Source organism: Rhinoraja longicauda, chromosome 15 (assembly GCF_053455715.1).
Source record: "Rhinoraja longicauda isolate Sanriku21f chromosome 15, sRhiLon1.1, whole genome shotgun sequence".
Lineage (NCBI taxonomy): Eukaryota > Metazoa > Chordata > Chondrichthyes > Rajiformes > Arhynchobatidae > Rhinoraja > Rhinoraja longicauda.
Window position 1 is genome coordinate 15,459,558 of NC_135967.1, and position 21,440 is coordinate 15,480,997.

At 44.0% G+C, this 21,440-nt stretch overlaps 1 protein-coding gene across 1 annotated transcript; it reads left to right on the forward strand.

The window, feature by feature from the left end:
• The first annotated feature begins 7,277 nt into the window (after nucleotides 1–7,277).
• Nucleotides 7,278–9,253, forward strand: LOC144600537 (transcription factor Sox-3-like). Its single transcript, XM_078412210.1, has one exon. The coding sequence runs from the start codon at nucleotides 7,430–7,432 to the stop codon at nucleotides 8,348–8,350; it is 921 nt and encodes a 306-aa protein (XP_078268336.1). The 5' UTR covers nucleotides 7,278–7,429; the 3' UTR covers nucleotides 8,351–9,253.
• The last annotated feature ends 12,187 nt before the right edge of the window (nucleotides 9,254–21,440 follow it).

Genomic DNA, 21,440 nt, shown 5'->3' on the forward strand with positions numbered 1-21,440 from the left:
TACTTGTTGTAATAGGCAAGAGTCGTATTAAGCCTTCTTATTGTAATACAGCGCATTTAATACACGGTTATATTCTGTGAAGGGAGCCTCTTCTGTAACCTAAGTTAATGAACATGAGACAGATTTTTAAAAAAAAACATTTTCCAGCACGTCAATGCTCTCGTTTAAATAAATCAAGTATATCAGCGTTCGGGGAGGAAATCTACTCCCGGGTCCCAGGGATGCAATACATGTCCTCTTCTAATTAAAAGATACCCTCCGTCAAGCCTGATAGATAATACATTGTATTATCAATGTAGTAAGTGATTCACACTGCAGCGAATAAGGAAGAATTAAAAACGGTAAATGAATGGATAAAGCTGATGCCCAGGTGCACCGTGAGGTAACGGCTCGGGTTCCCGTTTAAATATTTGCTTTCCCCTCGATAGGATCACACTCTGCAAATGCAGACTATCCACTGACAATAATGCTGTACGGTCAGAAAATCTGCAGGCCATTTGAACTGCGGTCGGATCGGAAACTTATTGAATGTTAACGTTGGTTTAACCCCTTACGAACCTCGGGGATTTATATTTCACCGACGTGTCCCGATCTCCATAGTGTTTAAACGGCATAAGTGACTGAGGTGCATTTGAATGAGAGGCTGTTTTGAACATTATAGAGCGATATTAGAGGCACACGCAAGCCCTTCCTTGAATATATTCCACACCAAATCGCAATAGCAGTTCGCCACTTTAAAAAACATGTTTAATTACTATTTGTTTCAAACCGCGCTAGTATTAGCAAATAAAACACTAATGACCGTCTCGTTTTATTCTTCGTATGGCAACGTTTATAACAGGTTCCCAATGTAAGCATACACTTGGTGTTAATGTGATCTACGCCACTTTATTAAAATCAAAAGACTTAAAGAGTTTGAAAGTTGATTGAGAATGGATTTGTCTCCGTTTTTCAATCCTTACAAGCTTTACATAGCATGGAATGAGTGGGATATGCACAGTGGTATATCAAATAAAGCTGCCATATATTTTATTATTTAAAAATCAATACAAACGAATTTCACAGCTGTTCAAAAGGGATGTTCAAAATGCTAGATTTCAATGTACACACATCACTGCTTATTCTACCAAAACAAAGTGGGGTTCAAAGAAACTCAACATTCAACCAAACTAACAGTTGGTTTAATTAATATTCCAGGTTATAGTCTATGGTTTTATTTTGCAACGGTAATTGTAAAACGCGAACGGCTAAATTATTGACACTTCGCTCTGGATTCCTGAGTTTACCTCCGCTGCATGAAACTATAAGGTTGAGTTGTGCGTCGGTGGGTGGTGTTCTGTACGTGTAGATGCTGCCGAGGTCAGCTTGTCAGATAGTGTTGTGCTTTAAGAAGGGTTAATATCGTCCACCCATTACTTTCAGTCCCTCTGTTATGGATTCAATATTTTAAATCTGCAATTTGTGTTCTGGCCATATTTGTGAATTTTACGTAAATCAACAAAGAAGCAGGATTTCAGCTTTTAATAGGAGGTTCATGAAATTATCAATCATCTCATTGACGGCTAAAGTATTTTACTGTTCATTTTCACACAATCAGATGGAATGGTTACTCAAAACAACTGAAATAATTTGGCTAATTCACTTTGATAAATGAAACGATAAAGAGTAAAGTTTGAAAAATTAATTTGGACAACATATCTTTCAATGAGAGAGCAGCTCTATTTTTTTGTGATTTGTATTTTTGGATCAATGGTTTCCTTTGCAAAACACTCGGTGAGGTTATATTTTTATATCAGTTTATTGTGTTGGATTGCACACCAATCTGGTAGATTTTCAATTGCGAACAGGTGGGAGACTAGCACAAGTCTACTTGAGCTGCGCTGCTGAGATTATTAAATGAGGAGTGGTGGAGGAAAGCGTTTCATCCCACAGCGAAGTGACCGTCAAATGAACGCCCCTCACTTCCCCGTCCGATTTTGAAACATTCAATTGTCCCACAAGCGAAATTCTAAGCAGGTCTGGGGAGCGGAGTGTCAAGTCCACGCTGTGCTCCGAGTGTGAATAGTTTTAGAATCAGCAATTGTGAAATGTCTTTTTGGAAGAGTGCAGAGTTTTTACACCGACGCCGGTGGTCTCTTCTCTCGCTGTTGTTAATTGCGAGCGTTGAAAAAAAAGCCTTTACAACCTCCAGTTTCATGCCTCCCTACTTCGTTCTAATAAAGAGATTACATGGTGTTCATATTGTTAGATCTGAACATACTGTCTCTGTGAATTGTCGGATCGGGGAATACCGTGGGGCTGGAGCGAGTTGAGAATGGATTCGTTTGTCCATTCTCAATTGAGACTAACCCGCCAAGGAAGTCTTGTATCTTCAATTAGAACTGGGTCTTAAACACACTGACTCGCTCTCTCTAACTTCTGTAATTATCAGCAAGAACAAAATAAGACGCCACTAAGTTTTATTTTACTTGGAATTTTGAGACAACTCTATTCTCCTCTCCCCCCCCCCCCACCCCCCCCCCCCCCCCCCCCCCCTTCGGCCAGATTAAATAATTTTAGGAATCCCTAATCTTTCAAGGGCTACTGAGCAGTTGAATGGAATTTAAAGATACAGCGTGGAATTTACGAATCCTTTACGATAAATTAGTGGTTTGAGAACGGAGCTGTTCCGGGTGTTTCGCGATGATGTTGGGGGCAGTTGAACAGAACCTGATTGATGGGGATTTTTCTAAACACGAGAATACAATAAGGCGGCAGTAGAGGAAACTACTCCTATTTAATGGGCCCAGGAAATGGGTCCTCTCGGTAGACGGAGAGGCGCAGTAAAAAAGGACAACCTTATCCGCGGTCGAAGTCGGTCAGTCTCTCTCTCTCTCTCTCTCTCTCACTGGAACCTACCTGATAAGACTGGGAGAGATCGGCAGTAGCAGGACACGAGTATTTGATCCTGTTTACTAATGTCTATGTTGCCTATCGGGAACAAGGAAGCTAGGGCAGTAAAACAATGCGACCTATGTCTCTCCTCCAGGGGATGAGATACCTTTTTACATGTAAAGTATAGTGTGTCCTGCCTTTGAGGACCCAAAACACTCACCGTACTTATACCAAAATGTGTGGTCATTCTTGTGAAAACAGGCTTTGCAAATTTTTAAAAAAGCTTGGGGCAAGATGTAACAACGACTAACGACAGATTTTATTAATTGAAGGTAAAAATTGAGTTTTGTTCCCTAGCAATGTATCAACGGTTATTAATGTCAACCGTGGAATGGGAAGTCCGGCGATTTCATGAGCCAGGCTTGATTACAAAATTAGCGGAAAGGATAAAGTGGAAAATAAATCACCCAAGTCTTTTTTTTCATCTGGTTTAATTCAGCTGACGGGAGATTGTACACGAACTTTCACTTTAATTGTCATCAGTCTTTTTTCCTTTCCTATCTCACGGTCATTGTCGGTCACCGGCATTTTCATCGCCTGAGCCTGTGATTAAAGGGATATAAGAAGATAACTGCAGATGCTGGTACAAATCGAAGGTATTTATTCACAAAATGCTGGAGTAACTCAGCAGGCCAGGCAGCATCTCGGGAGAGAATCTCTCCCGAGAGCTGCCTGGCCTGCTGAGTTACTCCAGCATTTTGTGAATAAATACCTTCGATTAAAGGGATATGTTCTTCTTGGAAAGTGGAATATAATGTCGCTAAATGGCAACTTTATGAAGATTAGGGGTGTTTCGGCGATGGCATTGCATGTAAGAAAATAATCGCATCATGCGCCAGTGTTGGGGTTCGCGGGCGCGGCCCGAGGGTGAGTTTCCCTCGTGGAAAATAGTGCCTGCAACAGGTCCGTTCAATGTGATATTTATTGTGGAAAGCGGGATGAATATTTGTCGTTCAGAGCGATTCAGCGCAGTCTTGTTCCTGTCAGACTGCGGTGTTGCTCGATTGATGGTTCAATTTTAAGTGTTGTAATAAACATGCACGGGAATTCGTTCTATCTTGTTTTGGGGCGATAATCCGTGTCGCGGAGTCGGGGCAAAACTCATCGCTATCAAATATTGCAAGGTCCGGTGTATCGTCCATTCCTTGCACGGGTTATCGGCAGTCTAGTCACGGTGTAACCGCAACGAAAGCGCTCCTGGTTTAAGTCTATTCATCTTCCCTTCAAATATCCGGTGCTGGTTTTGATATTGGTCACTTTTTGTTTTCATAAGCTGTCTGAGGGTCGGGTAATTAGTGTTTTTTGGCGTCGCACCGGGAGGCGTCCTCTGGATCTCTTGTGTAATGCTGCGTTTTTAACCTACGCTACTGAGACTGGGGTAACAGCAGGCGGCGGCAGAGACTCGCTTCGGGACAGTTTCAGCCGAGGCAGTTTAAGGAGATACATAACCCCTTCATAACCTGATTAGATCGAGCTAAACCCAAGCACGGGAAGTCTGTAATGCTTTACACAAAACCCACGCGGTAGAGGGTTCACAAACGAAGCAACGCTCTACTTAGAAACATAAAATAATAGGTGCAGGAATAGGCCATTCGGCCCTTCGAGCCAGCACCGCCATTCAATGTGATCATGACTGATCATCGAAAATCAGTACCCGGTTCCTGCTTTTTCCCCATATCCCTTTATTCGCAAAAAAAAAAAGTTTAAAGACTTTTTTTTGGAGTTTTTAATTGGCTCGCGTAGATAAAAGTTTAGAGGGATATGGGGTAGAGTAGACTGTTTCTGTACACTTTGCTAATCAGTGATGCGCTTAGATAAGGGAATACTTTACTGGACTGTCGGTAAGAAAATAATTTCACTTTTGCACATGTGACAATAAAAGCACCATTGAAATAGGTATCTTGGTCAGCATTTACTAGAGGGGCCGAAGGGCTTGTTTCCGTCCTGCATGATTCTAATTAATTAATTAGCCATAGATCGGTGCATAACGTATGTATCAAAGTTGGACAATGTTTGGAGAGTGCCTTAATGCGTATTCTGTGTGGAAGCTAGGCGGTGGGATTAATCTCAGTATTGAAGATTAATTCTCGACTGAAACGACCGCGAAGGGCCGAATGGCGGTCTCCTGCGTCATGGTCGACAAACTATTTGTAGCTGGTCTGGTTTACGTTCCTTAGATTGTGCAGCGTGGTGCTGGCAGCTCGTTACCCGGAGACAGTCACAGCTACTATTCATCATATACCCGGACACGTCCCATCCCGCCCGCCGCAGTAAGCACTCGTTTTGCAAACTTCCCTGTGCTGCTTTTAATCTCACGCCGGTTGCGGAAATAACTAACTTCCAAAGACCGTAAGCAACTCGATTGCACGCTCTCTTCGAGGATCATGCGCCCCTTTCTAAAGTAATTCCAAACTTAAACGACAAGTCGTCCCAACATATTTCTCTACTGCATGTAGAAACAAAGAACTACAGCTGGTTTATACCAAAGATAGTATCTCAGCGGGTCAGGAAGGATCTCTGGAGAAAGGGGATAGGTGACGTTTCGGGTCGGGACTGTTCCGAATGATCTATTTCTATACTTCAACCTGGTGGAATGTAGGAGTTTAGAAATGCTTACATTTATACTTGTAAAAGTTGTATGAAAGTTGTGTTTATAATGATACATTGAACAATTATTTGCTAATAGGTGCATTGGTCGTGCATCAGTTGGACGGGGTGAAATTAATGTTTGGTTTGGTGCATTTTAAATTGGCCAGCTTTTTTTTACATGAGGAGGAGGTTCCGGCATGTCAGCAGGTTCACGGCCTTCCGGCATCGCTGGGCTCTCGGCGGCCTCCAGCTTCACCCTCAGCCGGCCTTCTCTCTCTGAGTCGAGCCCCCCCCCCAGCAGTGACGCGGCGATGCCGTTGCCAAGGCTCCCAAACAATCTCCAAGAGAAACTAAACCGCAGAGAGTTGATTGGCACGTGGTGGATCTGCCTATCACCCCCCCTCCCTCCCCATATCTCCCCACAACCCCCCATATCCCCCCTCCTCATATACTCCTCACCATAACCCCCCTCTTCATATCCTCTCTTCCTCCCCATATCCCCCCATCCCATATACCCCCTCCCCTCAACCCCCCATATCCCCCCCTCTTCATATACTCCTCACCATAACCCCCCTCCATATCCCTTCCTCCCCATATCCCCCTCCCCATATCCCCCTCCCTCCCCACATTCCCCCTCCCCCCATATCCCCTCATCCCTCCCCATATCCCCTCCCTCTCTCCCCATTTCCCCCCTTAACACCCGTATACATCCCCCCGCCCAATATTCCAACCCCCTATATACCCCCTCGCTCCCAAAATCTCTCTCACCCCCTCCTCAGGGAGAGGAAGGCAGCTCCACAACACTGCACCAAACACCTGCACACAGCTCACACCCAGCATCCACATTCTGTGATGTGAGGTCAGAGGCAGACAGTGGTAAGATTAAAACTACCGGCATTTAATTAAGAAGACGAATTTGATTTTTCTATCGCCTAAATAAGGCAATTAATTAAAAAATAATTTGAATCAGAAAAAAGTGAGAACTCTGACACTAATTTCAAAACACATCAAAACAATTGGCCACGTACCGAATCTGAATTAAATGTCTTTAAATATATATATGTATATATATTACATCTTACAAAGTATATTTATGTATGCATACGTATGCATATATATGCATGTACACACACACACACATATAAATATGTATATAAAAATATATATATATATATATATATATGTGTGTGTGTGTGTGTGTGGCATCTTGGTTGGCATGGACAAGTTAAATCGAAGGGTCTGTTCTATGCTATGACATATATTTAATAAAGATGTGCTGCACAGAAACAGTCCCTTCGATCCGATTTATCCATGCTGACCAAGTTACCCCATCTACATCTGTCCCACCTGCCGGTCCCACCACAACCCAAAATTCATCTAAATCTTTCCTATCCATGTCACTGCCATATGTCTTTTAAATATATATTTATCTTTAAAAAAAATCCCCGTTCTGAAATCCGGACGCACTTTTAAAAATTATTGGCAAACTGCAGGAAGAACTGCAGCGCCTCTCCCGAATGCTGAGACTGCTGCTTTAATGCAATGTCTGATTGTACGAACAGCGATTCGCCTTCATTCGGGACTGCTGTACTGGGTCTTAAAATCGCACCTCTTTTTCTTTACACCAGTGAGATGGTGCTCTCCATGTTAACTAGCAATCCATCAGGACCTGTCCCGAAGTGAGCCGCGATTGGTTGTCAGCGTCTCATTTATAGGCCGTCAATGTGCATCACATGGATAAGTGACTATTGACTCCGAACGGCAGGACAAGTTTGGCAGAAGAGTTCGCGGCAGTTTGTGTGAGCGCTGTGCCTTCTGCGTTGGTGGAGTTGCCTCGGGGATTGTTTGTGTGCTTCCTGTTTTGTTTTTTTTTGTTACCTTTTCCGCTCCTAGCTAGTCGGGCTGAATGTATGGGATGATGGAAGCCGAGCTGAAGCCGACTGGACCCCAGTCCAACGTGGGGACAGTCGGCAACTCGGCGCCAGGTGCCACGGGCAAGAGCGGCAACAACAACCCGGACCGGGTGAAGAGACCCATGAACGCTTTCATGGTCTGGTCGCGGGGTCAACGCCGAAAAATGGCCCAAGAAAATCCCAAAATGCACAACTCCGAGATCAGCAAGAGGCTTGGTGCGGACTGGAAACTTCTGTCGGACTCGGAGAAGCGGCCGTTCATTGACGAGGCGAAACGCCTGCGAGCTTTACACATGAAGGAACACCCGGATTACAAATACCGGCCCAGGCGCAAAACCAAAACCCTGATGAAGAAAGACAAGTACTCTCTGCCCAGCGGCATCCTGAGCCCGGGCTCCGTCCCGATCAACAGCGGCGTGGGGGTGAGTCAGAGAATAGAGAGTTACCCCCACATGAACGGTTGGGCCAACGGGACTTACCCACTGATGCAAGACCAGTTGACATACTCGCAACACCCCGGCATCAACAGCCCGCAGTTACAGCAGATGCATCGCTACGAGATGGCGAGCCTCCAGTACAGTCCCATGATGTCTACCGCTCAGAGTTACATGAACGCGGCGACCACCTACAGCATGTCCCCAGTCTACGGTCAACAAAGTACCCCGGGCATGGCCCTCGGTTCCATGAGCTCCATGGTGAAGACGGAACCCACCACACCTCCGCCTCTAACGTCCCACTCTCGGGGGGCTTGCCTGGGCGACCTGCGGGATATGATCAGCATGTATCTCCCACCCGGCGGAGAGGGCGACCCTTCTTCCCAGAACAGCAGACTTCACAGTGTCCACCAACACTATCAGAGTGCGGCGATAGCGGGCACAGGGGTCAATGGAACAGTTCCTCTAACCCATATTTAACAGCAATAAACCACCAGAACAAATCGCCATCTCCACTGACTTTTGGCATTCGAGCAAAATAAAAAGGAGAGAGCAAATAATTTGATCACGCTTGCCCATCAGACTGAATTTCCGTGTGTGTGTGTGTGTGTGTGTGGGCGATACCTTGGAGATGATCTCCGCAACGTATATAACTTCTTAAAAATCATCATCATCATCATCAACAACAATATTGGTTTCTAAATGCTGAAGTTGATCACTTTTCGCGCCAGTTGGGACAGTCACCCGTTCTGCACCCTTTTTAGATGCCAAGTTTTATGTGAAAAAGAGGCCTTCCCGAGACTTTCGTTGGCTTCAGATGTTAACTGTAACATCCAGAGGAAAGTTTTATTTCGGAACTGTCTCATTTGTGTACATGTAAATAACTGTTCAATAATGTGACACCAGACTTGGTTTCAGAATTATACCTTGTAGCAGGCTTTGTGTTTTAACCTCCTCCCCACTCCCTTCGTTTTTAGCTTTTTAAACGACTGCGGGGCCGCAACGCAAGTTTTAATTTATAGTATCTTTTTGTTTACACTACTTGATGCTTGTGAACATTTTTAAACCTTTATCCGGACCCTCCCACCCTGCCGTCTCTGGATTTGTGAGTTTATGGGTGGAGCGTTCTACCATATTGGTTGAGTAACTATATTGAACAAGCAGATATACTAGTTTACTAATAAGGCTTCTTGTGTTTTTAAACTCTTGGCTCCTGTTCCTGAAATGAGGATGAATAAATTTTTACAAAAATCACACGACCCAGATGTTTTGCGGTTCCTACTCAAAAGTAGGACCATCGGCGAGTCTGCCACGATTAACTGCTTATATTAATCTAGATGGATCTTTTGAAACGCATTAAATGTTTCCTGGTTACAACTTGAATTACTTGAGGGCTGGATTTATAAAATTGAATTGGTGCCATTTCTTCAGGTGTAGTACGACAGGCCTCTAAAACATTCCCCTTTGAAACGTGTTTACAAAATAACCTTTTTTTGGTGAAGTCACAATGGGAGATTTGTTTGCGTTTGATCGGGCGATTCTCACTCTCCGTAACTAGCTGATAATGAGCACTAACAATCTCCAAAATACGCTTAAAGTTTCACTCGTTACTTGGGCTGCGATCAATAAAAGATTCGAGCGGTTGCACGATCATTTTGATGCGATAGGCATGTTGTCTCTGATTAGGCCCGAGCCACAGCTGGCGGTGTGAATCGGAAGGCAATTTATTTTTAAATGCGTTACCCACACCCTTCCAAAACAAACTTAGTCGCGATACGGGGGCAAAACTGAATCCAACAAGTGTTTCAAGAGCCGGGGTTTTATTGAAGCAACTTAGCACTTTCTGAGAGAATATTGTGAGTGTTGTGAATACTATTCCCCAGAGACGGAGAGCTGGGTGATTTATGTAGAGGGAGCGTTTTATCAAGAGCGCAAGGTCCTCGTGGGATTTATTTTTTTATATGTACACCCTGGACACTGGTTAGCAGTGATTTTCCCATTTGTGTTTCTCCCTCTGCTTTGCCCGGGTCTGCCATTCTTCCTCTTAAAACGCCCAGTTACAGTCTCCAATTTTTCTCAGCTTTCTGTGTTATATTGAACCATTAGAGAGAGAAATCAGATAATTAATTTTACATGTAACGCCCGAAAATAAACTTGCCCGCGGCATTGGTTACACTGGCAGTGTCGTGTAAGCAATAGGATGCCTTATTAATCGCTGCCCGTCACAAGTGACCACAGTAAACTGCACAGAGAACAGGTTGCCTTATAGTTCCTGACGACTTGTGACTCATATAAAAACGAAGGCAAACTCGTGACATTAATACAAGATTTATACTGAATTTTGAGTTTGTCGGATGATGTTAAGGATTTCTATTAACCCCTGAAGATTTTTTTAAACAATCAAAAACTTTTTATCTTCCAGCCCGCTTTATTTGAAGATAGTTTTTTGTTTTATGTGCCCACCGCGCTTGGAAAGCAAAGTGAGGAAGGTGTCGTTTGCCATTTTGGGTCACCTGCGCGGAAATTTTCTAACGTCAGCTCGATTGCCCTCGGCCGACTGCTCAGCGGTCTAGATTTATTCTCCCAGATTGGGTTGGGAATTGTGTGGTTCATTCTCGAGGTTACAACTCTTTGCTAGCCGCGCTCAGGAGCAGGTGCTTTTGAACGACTTCTGCAAGTGTGGGCAAACTCGCTCGCTTAGCCGCGATTGAAGAGTGAATTAAATTAGCCGCGATTGAAGAGTGAATTAAATTGTGAGCCAGATTTTTTTTAAACTCTTGTAGAGAGGTGTGCAGGGTGAGCTTTGCCTCGGTCAGAAGCAGTTAAAGAGTTCCGTCCTCGTGAAATAAATATAAACCTCTTTAACGTAGAGACTGGGGTGAAGGCGAGGAATGAACCGTGTAGGTTAGGCGGCTTCATTTAAAATCTTCAAATCCCTTTCATTTATATATTTTTTAAACATGGACGCGGAATGGCCATTTAATGGTGATCTGAAGTTGAGTAATTTGAAGATTTAACAACTAATAATTGCAATCCCAGCCGCTGGTTTTCCATTAGGTAATCTATTTCGCAACCATCCCAGATTTGAAAATACTATCTCTCAAACTACAGCGAGACGCCAACTGCGTTTCTGAAGTGACTTCTTAAATAAAGTGGATGTACGGCGAATGTTAGTCGCAGTAGTTTTAGTGAATGCTCCTGACCTGAATGGTCGGCGATTTGTTTTATCATGTATCTAATAATTCTCATTTTGTTTTGGGATTTACTGGGAGGACAGTAGAATTTTTTTTAACGTGTGGATGTTAGAAACATCAATTATGGCAATTATTTAAGTTGTAAACGTCTTCAGGCTTGAACGCATTGGTATCGGTTGTTGAAATTTCAAAAGTTCACGTCTCAACTTTCTTCACTAAATTATCCAAATCATCGTTAGATATGCTGTGTCGCAGCGCCAGGAATTATCTGAGCATTCTTTAAAACCTGTAACAAATTATTCAGTCCCTCCATCCCGCGACTTCTGCCGGCTGTAATTAAAAGCATCTGACTATTGAATTGGAATCCGACCTTGCCCAAAATCATTCGGGAACCCTATCAGTGACAAGTGCAATTTGACTTTTTTTTTACTGGTTTGGATCAACGAAAGCCAATGTCTCTATTGGATAGAACCAATGATTAGGCCGAAGATCTTGATTTTTGGAGAAAAGTTTTTATTTTAAGAATGGGACTCAAGAATGTAAAAGTTTAGGATTCGCAGTGTGGATGTAGCTGCGAACATCGCTGTATTTGTAAAACGCCGTATCTTCCACAAATCCCCGTGTTTGTTCATTCACGCGTGTAATTCTGTTTCAGATTTCGGGTATAGTTCTGGGGAGGTCGAACCTTTTCCTAAGGGACAAGAAAGCATTGAGTCGCATTGCTCGCTGCTTGATCGAATGAAAACCGGGCGAGTTTGCACAGCGCGCTTTTCGTTTAATTTGTTTTAGACTTTTCCCTCATTGAGCACCATAGGTTGCCGGAGAGTTGGGTCTGTTCGGAAGCAATTTCCCAAAACCGTTATGCGCACACATTCTACCGGGGTGAAACCCCCCTTTGAAAATGGGGCTCCCGTTTTGTAGCGAACTCAGTTACCCCCCACCCCCAACCCTAACTCTCTCTTCCCACTCCATTTCATTCCAGCATGCAAATGTCAACGCGGACTGGGAATATTAGTCTATTGACCCTGAGGCAGGCTGACCCCGGGGGCATCTGTGTCAGCAGATGCAACTGTAAAAAGCTAGCCAACACACCTAACGCAGCCACAGCGCCTCTTGCCCCTTGTTTAACTTGTTCAGTTCTGGGGCTTTCGACCTTCCACGACACCTCAATGCGGCACTGCCCCACACATTCAGAGACGGCGGATCCCCTTGAGACCATTAAGGACGCGAAAGGCGCCATAGAAAGGAAATTGTTTCCCGCTACTCAGGATCCAGTTGACCAGGTACCCGTCTGACTCGAGCGAAGACCTTGTCCGTGATCCAACAAGTAATGGTCTTTGCCCTCCACTTCTACCTGGGTTTACGTGGAACCAAGTATAAGCTCCTAAATCATACAAATTGTGCGCAGTTATCGAATTTCGGGTCTTTTTTTGGTACAAATCGCGCCCGTTAATTAGCGGCAAATTACACAACAGCTGTCCGCGTAACCATTTTCAAAGAAAGATCTGAAAATATGTTGATGGGCGAAGTGCAAGGTTTTAAGTTGTTTGAGGAAGTGACATTTGTTATGGTACAACTTTCATCGACCACGCTAGGTTGTTGGTCTTGGAAACAATAGTGATAGTGAAATAGCTCGGTGCCTCTGGGCATGGTTCTATAGATCTATCCAACGCCGGCCTCTGATCTGGTTAGGCATCTAAGTGTTTGAGCCAAAAACACTACGTGAACGATCTTATGTTTGCGGGAACGATCGTTGCAAATGTTCCCTCGATAAAAGCAATCGTCCCGACTGATTAGCGATAATCGTAACTCGGTCTAATTCAGATAATCCCGCTAATTTCGCTCAGATAAAATTACATTTCCATTTCTGTTTGAAACATATTCCATTGGGGGAAGGAAGACATTTCGTCAAGAAGTATTGTAATATTTTAACATCGAACATATCAGTAAACACGCAATAATACACTTATAAATTGGATGAAACTTTTTCTCTTGCCTCCAACAAAAACGGCAGCAAATGACCGATCGATTGTGCGACCGTTCTGAATAGTATGAGGTTAACTTTGGGTCTGAAAAAGGGTATCGACCCGAAACGTCTCCCATTCCTTGTCTCCAGAGATGCTGCCTGGCCCGCTGAGTTATTCCAGCTTTTTGTGTCCATCTGAGGTTAACTTTATTTCGCTTTCTGCAATAGGGTTGGGGATTCAGCGCGGTCCCCCAACAGGCTATACAAACGCAGAACCTAACAGTGAATTCAGTGCCCAGAATTGGCAACTATAACTATTTCTCAAAATCTTTTGCTCCATTTATTTTGTCTCCCGATTTGCAGGGAACGATAAAGGCTGTCAATGAGACTTCTGGGACATTGGCGAACGGGTGCAGCCCCTGGGATTTGAGTATTAAAAGAGAGAGAGGAGGGAAAAAAAGTACACGGGAAGACAGGGAGGTTGTCGGGCGAATTTGGGTCTCTTTGGACTTTGAAAGCGAGGGAAGAAATCGCCGGATGAAGAGGTGGATTCAAACACTGATAGTTGGCGGAAATGCCGGCGGTGGAAATTGCAAGTCGTGGTATCTCTACCTTGTCACAAGTTATTGAGTTGTTCACACGTTAATAATGAGGTATGCGTTTACCCAGGCTATTATTCCAATAGAATTCTAGTGCCTTGGTGTTCTCTAATGTTCTGTTCATATAATGCAGCCAGACTGCGCCAAAGCTGCGGAAGATAGACATGCCTCGCGGGATATTTTTTCTTTAACGATGCAATATTCAAATTAACTGCAAATAACTCGAGCTCCGTTACACTCAATAAATCGTTATAATAATAGCGTGGCCTGGTGAGAGAAGTCATTGGATGGGATGAGTTGAACAAACTGTCTAATGTTAGAATTGAAAATCATTCTCAATCTCCCTTTCCTGAATTTAAAATATGGATTTAGTATTCAGTTCTGTTCACTTTGCTATAGGAAATGTGTTGTTAAACTGGGAGGAGTGCAAGAAAATATTTGGGAGGATGTTGCCAGGACTCGAGGGCCTGAGCTACCGGGAGAGGTTGGGCAAGGAACTTTATTCCTTGGAGCGCAGGAGGCCGAGAGATGATCTTATTGAGGTGCATAAAACCACGAGGGGAATAGACAGGGGGAATGCAGAGTCTCTCCCCCCCTCCCCCTCCCCCTCACCTAGAGTATGGGAGTCAGTAACTAGAGGGTATAGGTTTATGGCGAGAAGGGAAATATTTTATAGGAACCCGAGGGGCAATTATTTTACACAGAGGGCGATGGGTGTATGGAATGAACTGCCAGACCAGGCAGTGGAGGCAGATACAATAACAACATTAAAATACATTTGGACAGGTACATGGATAGGAACGAGTTAGAAGTATGGAAGCCAAATGGGACTAGCATCGATGGGACATCTTGGTCGGCATGGACGAGTTGGGCCGAAGAGCCTGTTTCCATGCTGCATGGCAATGACTAAGCGTTAGTATTTTTAGAAAGACAGCGACATTTCAAGCGTGCCCTCCTAAGATTTAAGCGTACCCTCTTAAATTAAAAGTTAAATAAATAACGAAGGAGCCAACAGTAAATTGTCAAGATGAAGGCAAATAAAACGAGATCTGTTTCCTGATAGATTCTGCGAAATCCGATACAATGACCAAACAGCCGTGATACACCATACAGTAAACATGAGAACTGCCCGAGTGGTTTCACTGCTTCGTTAGATATTTTGTTTGTGTTTTCATATCTTCGCCTCTTTCAGGGGGGAGAACAGGGTGATAGTAGTATGGAGTGTTCTGTGCACTAATCGCCAGGCCGCAATGCGACCCTTCCTTCCGTGATCTTAACCACCTTTTGATGCTAACTCTTGCCGGTGTTATGTAGGACATAAGGAACTGCAGACGCTGGCAACTTGAGCAAAGTAACAAAGTGCTGGAGGAACTCAACGGATCAGACGGCATCTGTGAAATTTTTGACCTGGACTCTTCTTCAGATGGGGTGAATGGATGGATGGGGGGGGGGGGGGGGGGGGGGAAGGGAGATGTCAGGCAGAAATATGTGATATCACCCTTGGAGATGGTTTAATGGGAGCAATTAATTGAGGGGATGGGGCAAGATGACGTGACATTGGAAGGATTTAAACTCGAGGACGGAATAAACTAGTATCTAAACTAGAAAACTAATCTGCTGGGGAATTTATTGTCAAGCAAAAATATATTGCCTTGCTATAATTATATTAGATTATAGAGCAAAGCGTGTAATGGAAGAACTCAGCGGGCCAGGCAGCATCTGTGGGGGGAATTTGGATCGGGACCTTTCTGTAGAATGATGAAATGTCCTCTGTCCATTCCTTCCACAGATGCTGCCTGATCCGCTAAATTACTCCAGCATTTTATGGGTTTTTCTGCTCTTACATGTGTTAATCTTATACGCAGGGCGAGTATTATGGGGTCCCATTACACACAAGACCGTCACGGTTGGGGGGCGCAGGGTGAACGCCCAGGTCCCGTTGTAGATCCGGTCTCTTGGAATGTATTTATGACCAGGACATTCAGACCCGGAGAAGGGAATACTTGCACTGAACCCAAACGATTGGATCCTTTGGTTTTCTACAAAACAACTTGACGTGGGTCTGAGTGAAACACTAAGTGATGGAGGACTCGCCGGGTCAGGCAGCATCTCTAGAGAAAGGGGGTAAAAAGGGGACTTTTAAGCTCCAGAACCATTCTTCGGGCTTTTTTCTCCAGAGATGCCGCCCGATCCGCTGCGTTATTCCAACATTTGGTGTCTATCTCCGAGACTGAACGGTCTGGAGTCTGAAGAGGAGTCTAGTCTACACATTCACTCCATAGATGGCTCCTGGCACAACTGAGTTACTCCAGCACTTCCCGTTTTCCCCAAGATTCCAGCATCTGCAGTTCCTTTTGTCACCACCTTGGCGTGACTCCACCGTGGGTGGCCTCACTGTACATTGACTATTCCGCATATCCTCAAGGGGATGTTGAAGGGACAAGGGAACTGCGGGGGTTATTCAACAAGTGAGGGCATCCGATCTTTGCTCACCAGTATCCACCCCTACAGATCCTGCCAGCAGCTCTTTAGTAGTCAAAGGCCTTTGTACTCCAGCACCACTGTGATGGTTTGAAATCCTGGTTTGGATTAGTGAATTTATAAAACTATGCGAAATGTAGATAGGGTAGACAGTCAAAACCTTTTTTTATTCTCCAGGGTAAAAATGTCAACACTTACAGGGCATAGCTTTAAGACGAGTGGTGCAAAGGTTAAAGGAGAAGTGTGAGGCAAGTTTTTTTTTACACACAGGGAGGTGGGTGCCTGGAAGGCACAGCCAGCAGTGGTGGTAGAGGCAGATACAACAGTGGCATTTAAGAGGAGTGGCACTTTTAGATAGGCACATGGATATGTAGGGAATGGAGGGAAATGGATCACAAGCAGGCAGTGGAGATTAGGTTAACTTGGCATCATGTTCAGCACAGACATGGTGGGCCACAGGGCCTGTTCTTGTGTTGTGCTGTTCTATGTTAACTCTGCCCCAACCAGGTAAATCTATTTGCACCCCCTAATTTCAAAGACATCACATAGTTTGTGCACCCTATTTATCCAGAGGTGCTTGCAAGTCTTGCTCTTGCTTTGAAAACATTTCTTGCAATGTGTTGATGCTCATGCAGAAATACTTCAAGTCATTCAGTTAGCTCAGTGGATGTCAGTTTCACTCCTGAGGTAAAGGTGGTGGGTTCAAGTCTCGGCTGAAGAAGAACTGAGGGACAGAGTGATGGAAGAGCCATCCTTTGGATTATATAATATAAATGTCCCTGGAACTGCTCACAGGTGTAGAGATGAGGGGATATGGATCACATGCAGCAGGCTGAAGTGCCTGTTTCCGTGCTCCACAGCCTTATTACTTTAAGATCAGCTTTCAATGAACATGTCTCAGACCAAATTGATCAGCTATTTTATCCCAAATTGGCCATTAATTTCCCCCACTAAAAGCTGTAAAACTTGTGCTTGCCTGCAATGGAATGACTTTGGATGTACTGAGAATGTATCCTCTTTAGTGAAAATAGAGTCATGGAGTGTACAGCAGGTGGTAGGTCAATTGGTCCAACTACTATGTACAGGGCTGCAAAAAAAGATTGTTTGCCTCATCTCCCTCCTCAGTATGTGCACAAACGTTTCTTCTTCTAAACCAATATCCAAGTCTTGGGGTGGTGGAGGCAGATACGACAGGGACATTTGACACTATTAGATAGGTGGGGAATGGAGGGATATGGATCACACGCAGGTAGAAGAGATTGGTTTAACTTGGCATCATGTTCTGCATGGATATTGTGGGCTGAAGGGCCTGTTCCTGTGCTGTACTGTTCAATGTTCTGTGAACATCTGACAATCATTTTCCTTTCTCCTGTTTCCACTCACCGAGTGAGGTTGCCTCTCTTGGTGGACATGGTCCTGGCGATATTACAAGCCTTATCCCACCCAGCAGCCAATCCACTTCAGACCAACAGTAATGTTTCCAAAGATAGACACAATGTGCTGGTGTAACTCAGCATCCCTGGAGAAAAAGGTTGGGCGGCGTTTCGGGTCAGGAACCCTTCTTCAGACTGAGATGTTTCTCAAGAGATGCTGCCTGGCCCGCTGAGTTACTCCAGCACTTTGTGTCTATCTTTGTTTCTAATATTGTTTGAATTAATACACAAAACCAGCCAAAGGGAAAAAATAGTTTTTTTCCCTCCCAATTATTTACTCAGAGAACATTAGATTTTAATGGGGACACCAGGTGTATTGGCAACTCCACCTTGTAGTCAAAGCAAGTGCACTGTAGGTAGCATTTATTACCAAGTCCACATATTATATGTCTGAACATATTGTATGGGAGGAGACAGCAATACAATGAAATGTCAATAGCAACCACCACTGGGACTCCCTTCATGTTAATAATTTAATATAGATTAAAGAGCATTACACTGAGTTAATATTTGGACAAAATAATGAGCCTCTAAAGCAGCTGTTTAATTTAATTTGATTTAAAACAGCAGGCAAAATATATAAATACAGGATTAGCAGCATAATCATGTTATGTACGAGCTGGTTAATTGTTTTGCTCCCATGATACGATGGACTTCTAATTTCCTGAAATACTTTTCTTTGTTATTGATTTGTAAAGCTTTGAACGTTTGAATGCAAGCAAACTTGCATTTCTTGAGCAGCCTTCATGACGACTTGAATCAAATTGCCAAATAGACAATATAATATTTTTTTGAAACAGCTGGTGTTTCCAGGCAATTTAGTTTAGTTTAGTTTATTGTCGCGTGTGAAGAAATTTCTGCAGAGGAATCGCCCATAAATATCAATATTGATCACTGTTAATTGTAATAATGTAAATGAATATTGACCCCAGTAAATTCATTGATCCTTTACAAATATTTATGTCCACTGCCTTGGGTGGCCCCAAAATGTACCCCTGAAATAGAGAGGGTGCAGAGGAGGTTTACTAGAATGATGCTTGGATTTGGGATATTAGTTGCGGGGAGACGTTAGAAGGACCTGGATTGTTTTTGCTGGAACACTGGAGGTTGAGATGAGACCAGATAGAAATACTTAGGATTATAAGAGGCATAGATAGATAGGGTTTAGTTTTGTTTTAGTTTAGATTATTATTGTTATGTGCATCGAGGTACAATGAAAAGCTTTTTGTTGTTGTGCTATCCACCCGGCGAAAAGACTATACATGATTACTATCAAGCTGTCCATCGTGCACAGACACAGGATAAAAGGTATAATGTTTAGTGCAAGGCAAAGACAAGTTCCCCATGATGAAAATATCAAATACTAGAGGGCATAGCTTTAAGGTGGCCCAGATGATAGAGCTGCTGCCTCACAGCACCAGAGACCCGGATTCAATCCTGACCTCGGGTGCTGTCCTACACACTAGGTACAATTTACAATTTTATTGCATGTTCTCCCTGTGACTGTGTGGGTATTATCCAGGTGTTCCGGTTTCCTCCCACATTCCAAAGACGCGCAGGTTTCTAGGTTCATTGGCCTCTGTAAATTGCCCAAGTGTGTCGGGAGTGGATGAGAAAGTAGGATGACATGGAACTGGTGTGAACGGGTCATCGATGGCTGGAATATAGAACTGTAAATGCTGGTTTATACCAAATATAGACACAAAGTGTTGGAGTAACTCAGCAGGTCAGGCAGCATCTCTGGAGAGCATGGGTAGGTGACATTTCAGGACAGGACCCTATCCGAAACCCAACCCGGCCTGATTTTGTGGACTGAAGAAGAGGCCCAACCCAAAAATTCACCCATCCATTTTCTCCAGAGATGCTGCCTGACCCGTTGAGTTACTCTAGCACTTTGTGTCTAAGATTAATGGTCAATAGGGACTCGATGGGCCGAAGGGCCTGTTTCCGTGCTGTATCTCTAAACTAAACCAAATCCCGAGAGAATTAAAGAAAGGTAATGTACTTCAAGTCAGGTTGGTGTGAGACTTGTAGGAATACCTGTAGGTGGTAGTGTTCTCATGCACCAGCTGCCTATGTCCTTGCTGGTGGCTGAAGTCATTAGTATGGGAGGACTAACAGAAATAGTATCAATAGTGTGGCTGCACAGTGGCGCAGAGGTAGAGCTGCTGCCTTACAGCGCCAGAGACCCGTGTTTGATCCTTGCTACAGGTGCTGTCTTTATGGAGTTTGTACCTTCTCACTGTGACCAAGTGGGTTTTCTCTGGGTGCTCCGGGTTCCTTCCTCACTCCAAAGACGTGCAGTTTTGATGGTTAATGGACCGATGAAATTGTAAATTGCACCTAGTGTGTAGGATAATGTTAGAATACAGAGATCACTAGTCGGCGCAGACTTGGTGGGCTGAAGGATGTGTTTCTGTTCTGTATCTCTAAAGTCTAAAGTTTACAGATTGCTTACTGTGTATCATATGTTGTCCACACTTCCATTTCTATGGCGAGCACCATCGATAAATATTCTGCCACCGAATCATTTGTCTTTTTAGTTTAGTTTAGAGATACAGCATGGAAACAGGTCCTTCGGCCCACTAAGTCCACGCCAACCAGCATTCACCCATACACTAGTACTATCCTACACACTAAGGACAATTTGCAGAAGCCAATTGACCTACAAACCCACGCGTCTTGAGTGTAGGAGGAAAACGGAGCACCCGGAGAAAACCCACGCGGTCACAGGGAGAACGTACCAACTCTGTACAGACAACACTCATAGTCAGGATCAAACCTGGGTCTCTAGAGCTGTAAGGCAACAACTCTACCACTGATTCTGATCATTTCTGGTCAACTGCAGCACCCCAGAGTGTTGATGATGGGAGAGCCATCGTTAGCAATGTCACAATGAGAGAATAGAAGGATAATTGTTTTGCCCATGCTGACCATCTAGTACCAATCTTTACTCGTCCCATTTGTCAGCATTTGGTCTATAAACCGTCTACATGGTTTAGTTAAGAGACGAACCATAGAACATAGGCCCTTTGGCCCACCATATCCATGCCAACCACCGATCATCCGTTCACACTAATTCTACGTTATCCCACGTTTCTCACCCACTCCCTACACACTCGGGGCAATTTTACAGCGGTCAATTAACCTATGAACCCGCAAGTCTTTGGGATGTGGGAGGAACCCCTATGAACCCAGATCGCTGGCTCTGTAAGATAGCAACTCTACCAGTTGCACCATTGTGCCACCTATGTCCCGGACTTTGTTGCACACAGATATGGAACATTTTATTTCTAAGGAGATGCAGTCATTAGCAAATGCTCCCACTGACCAGAAAGGAAAAGATGGTTATTGATTTAGCAGCTAAATGTTGTGGCTCTGGCTCACAACCTTAAAGAACTATGGTATGTCTGAAGAAGGACCCCGACCTGCAATGTTACCTGGTGCCGATAATTGACCTCCAACAATGAAAATTGGCCTCCTTTGGTGTTGGATACAACTTCCGTGGGAGAACATTTCCCCCTTAATTCCCATTGACATTGGCAGAGCCAGCAGTAGCTTGATGGGCCAAAAGTAATAAGGTCATAAGGAATAGGAGTGGAATTAGGCCACGCGTCCCATCAAGCCTACTCTACCATTCAATCATGGCTGATCTATCTCCCCCTCCTATCTCTCGTGTTGTTGAGATTTCATGATCTGTATCTAGAGTTCATCCCCCTCAATTAATAACACTCAATACTCACAGCTTGTAACTTGACTAGAAATTTGTCTTCTCTTGAAGCAGGAGAATGGAATTGATAAAATTGACTGAGGGCAGCATGAAGTTAATGGGCTGAATGGTCTCTTTTTATGTTGGATGGGTATATGAGAAATATGCTACTGAGCTCATGTCAGTGC

Excerpts from the sequence above, each read along its gene's own strand:
- LOC144600537 (XM_078412210.1), top strand. The coding sequence starts at position 7,430 with ATGTATGGGATGATGGAAGCCGAGCTGAAGCCGACTGGACCCCAGTCC.